This window comes from Pygoscelis adeliae, unplaced genomic scaffold (assembly GCF_000699105.1).
Source record: "Pygoscelis adeliae isolate BGI_AS28 unplaced genomic scaffold, ASM69910v1 Scaffold359, whole genome shotgun sequence".
In the NCBI taxonomy this organism is placed as follows: domain Eukaryota; kingdom Metazoa; phylum Chordata; class Aves; order Sphenisciformes; family Spheniscidae; genus Pygoscelis; species Pygoscelis adeliae.
Genome location: NW_008825553.1, coordinates 342,029 through 342,592, shown reverse-complemented (window position 1 = coordinate 342,592; position 564 = coordinate 342,029). Strand labels below are relative to the sequence as shown.

At 57.6% G+C, this 564-nt stretch overlaps 1 protein-coding gene across 1 annotated transcript in view; it reads left to right on the top strand.

Annotated features, from left to right (window-relative positions):
* Nucleotides 1–479: 479 nt before the first annotated feature.
* TMEM57 (transmembrane protein 57) overlaps nt 480–564 on the top strand; it is a 32,009-nt gene continuing 31,924 nt past the window's right edge. Inside the window, exon 1 of the mRNA XM_009332182.1 lies at nt 480–562. Coding sequence (XP_009330457.1) covers nt 480–562 — 83 coding nt within the window. The remainder of the gene's footprint in view (nt 563–564) is intronic.

Below are 564 nucleotides of genomic sequence, written 5' to 3'. Positions count from 1 at the left end.
TCAGTCAGTCAGTCTGAGGGTATTTTTTCCTCCGGTAAGCCGTCAGGACAGGGCTGCGCTGTGGGTGAAGCGCAGGGCGCGACGAGCTGCCTCCTCTTTACCGTTGCACCCCGACACTTATCTATTCCCAACAGCCTATTTGCCAGCGAGGTTGTCAATCAAGTGTGAGGGGCGGTGCTTCAGCCCTACGGTGACAGAGGAAATTGAGCCCTCCTTCTTCCGTTTCCGAATGGATAGCTGAGCTGTCCTTTTATTTTTATTTGTCTCTTCCATTGGGCAGTCTTGCTGTCGATCACAATACGGGGCGGGAACCAGCCCAGGAGGACAGTAGGCGGGAGAAGAACAAAACCTACTCAGGGATTGGCCCACAAGCCGTCAATTCACAAATCCCTCTCTTTGACGGGCTTTCGTGGCCGTCGATCAAGGGCGTGGGCGGGCCACCCGGTAGCGTGGGGCGGGACCAACTTTGAGATACCGCGATGGGCCTCCTCGGCCGTCGTCTGCCTTTTCCCCGCTGCCGATTGGCTGAGTATGCCGTCATTCCGGCGGGGGCAGGCGCTTGGT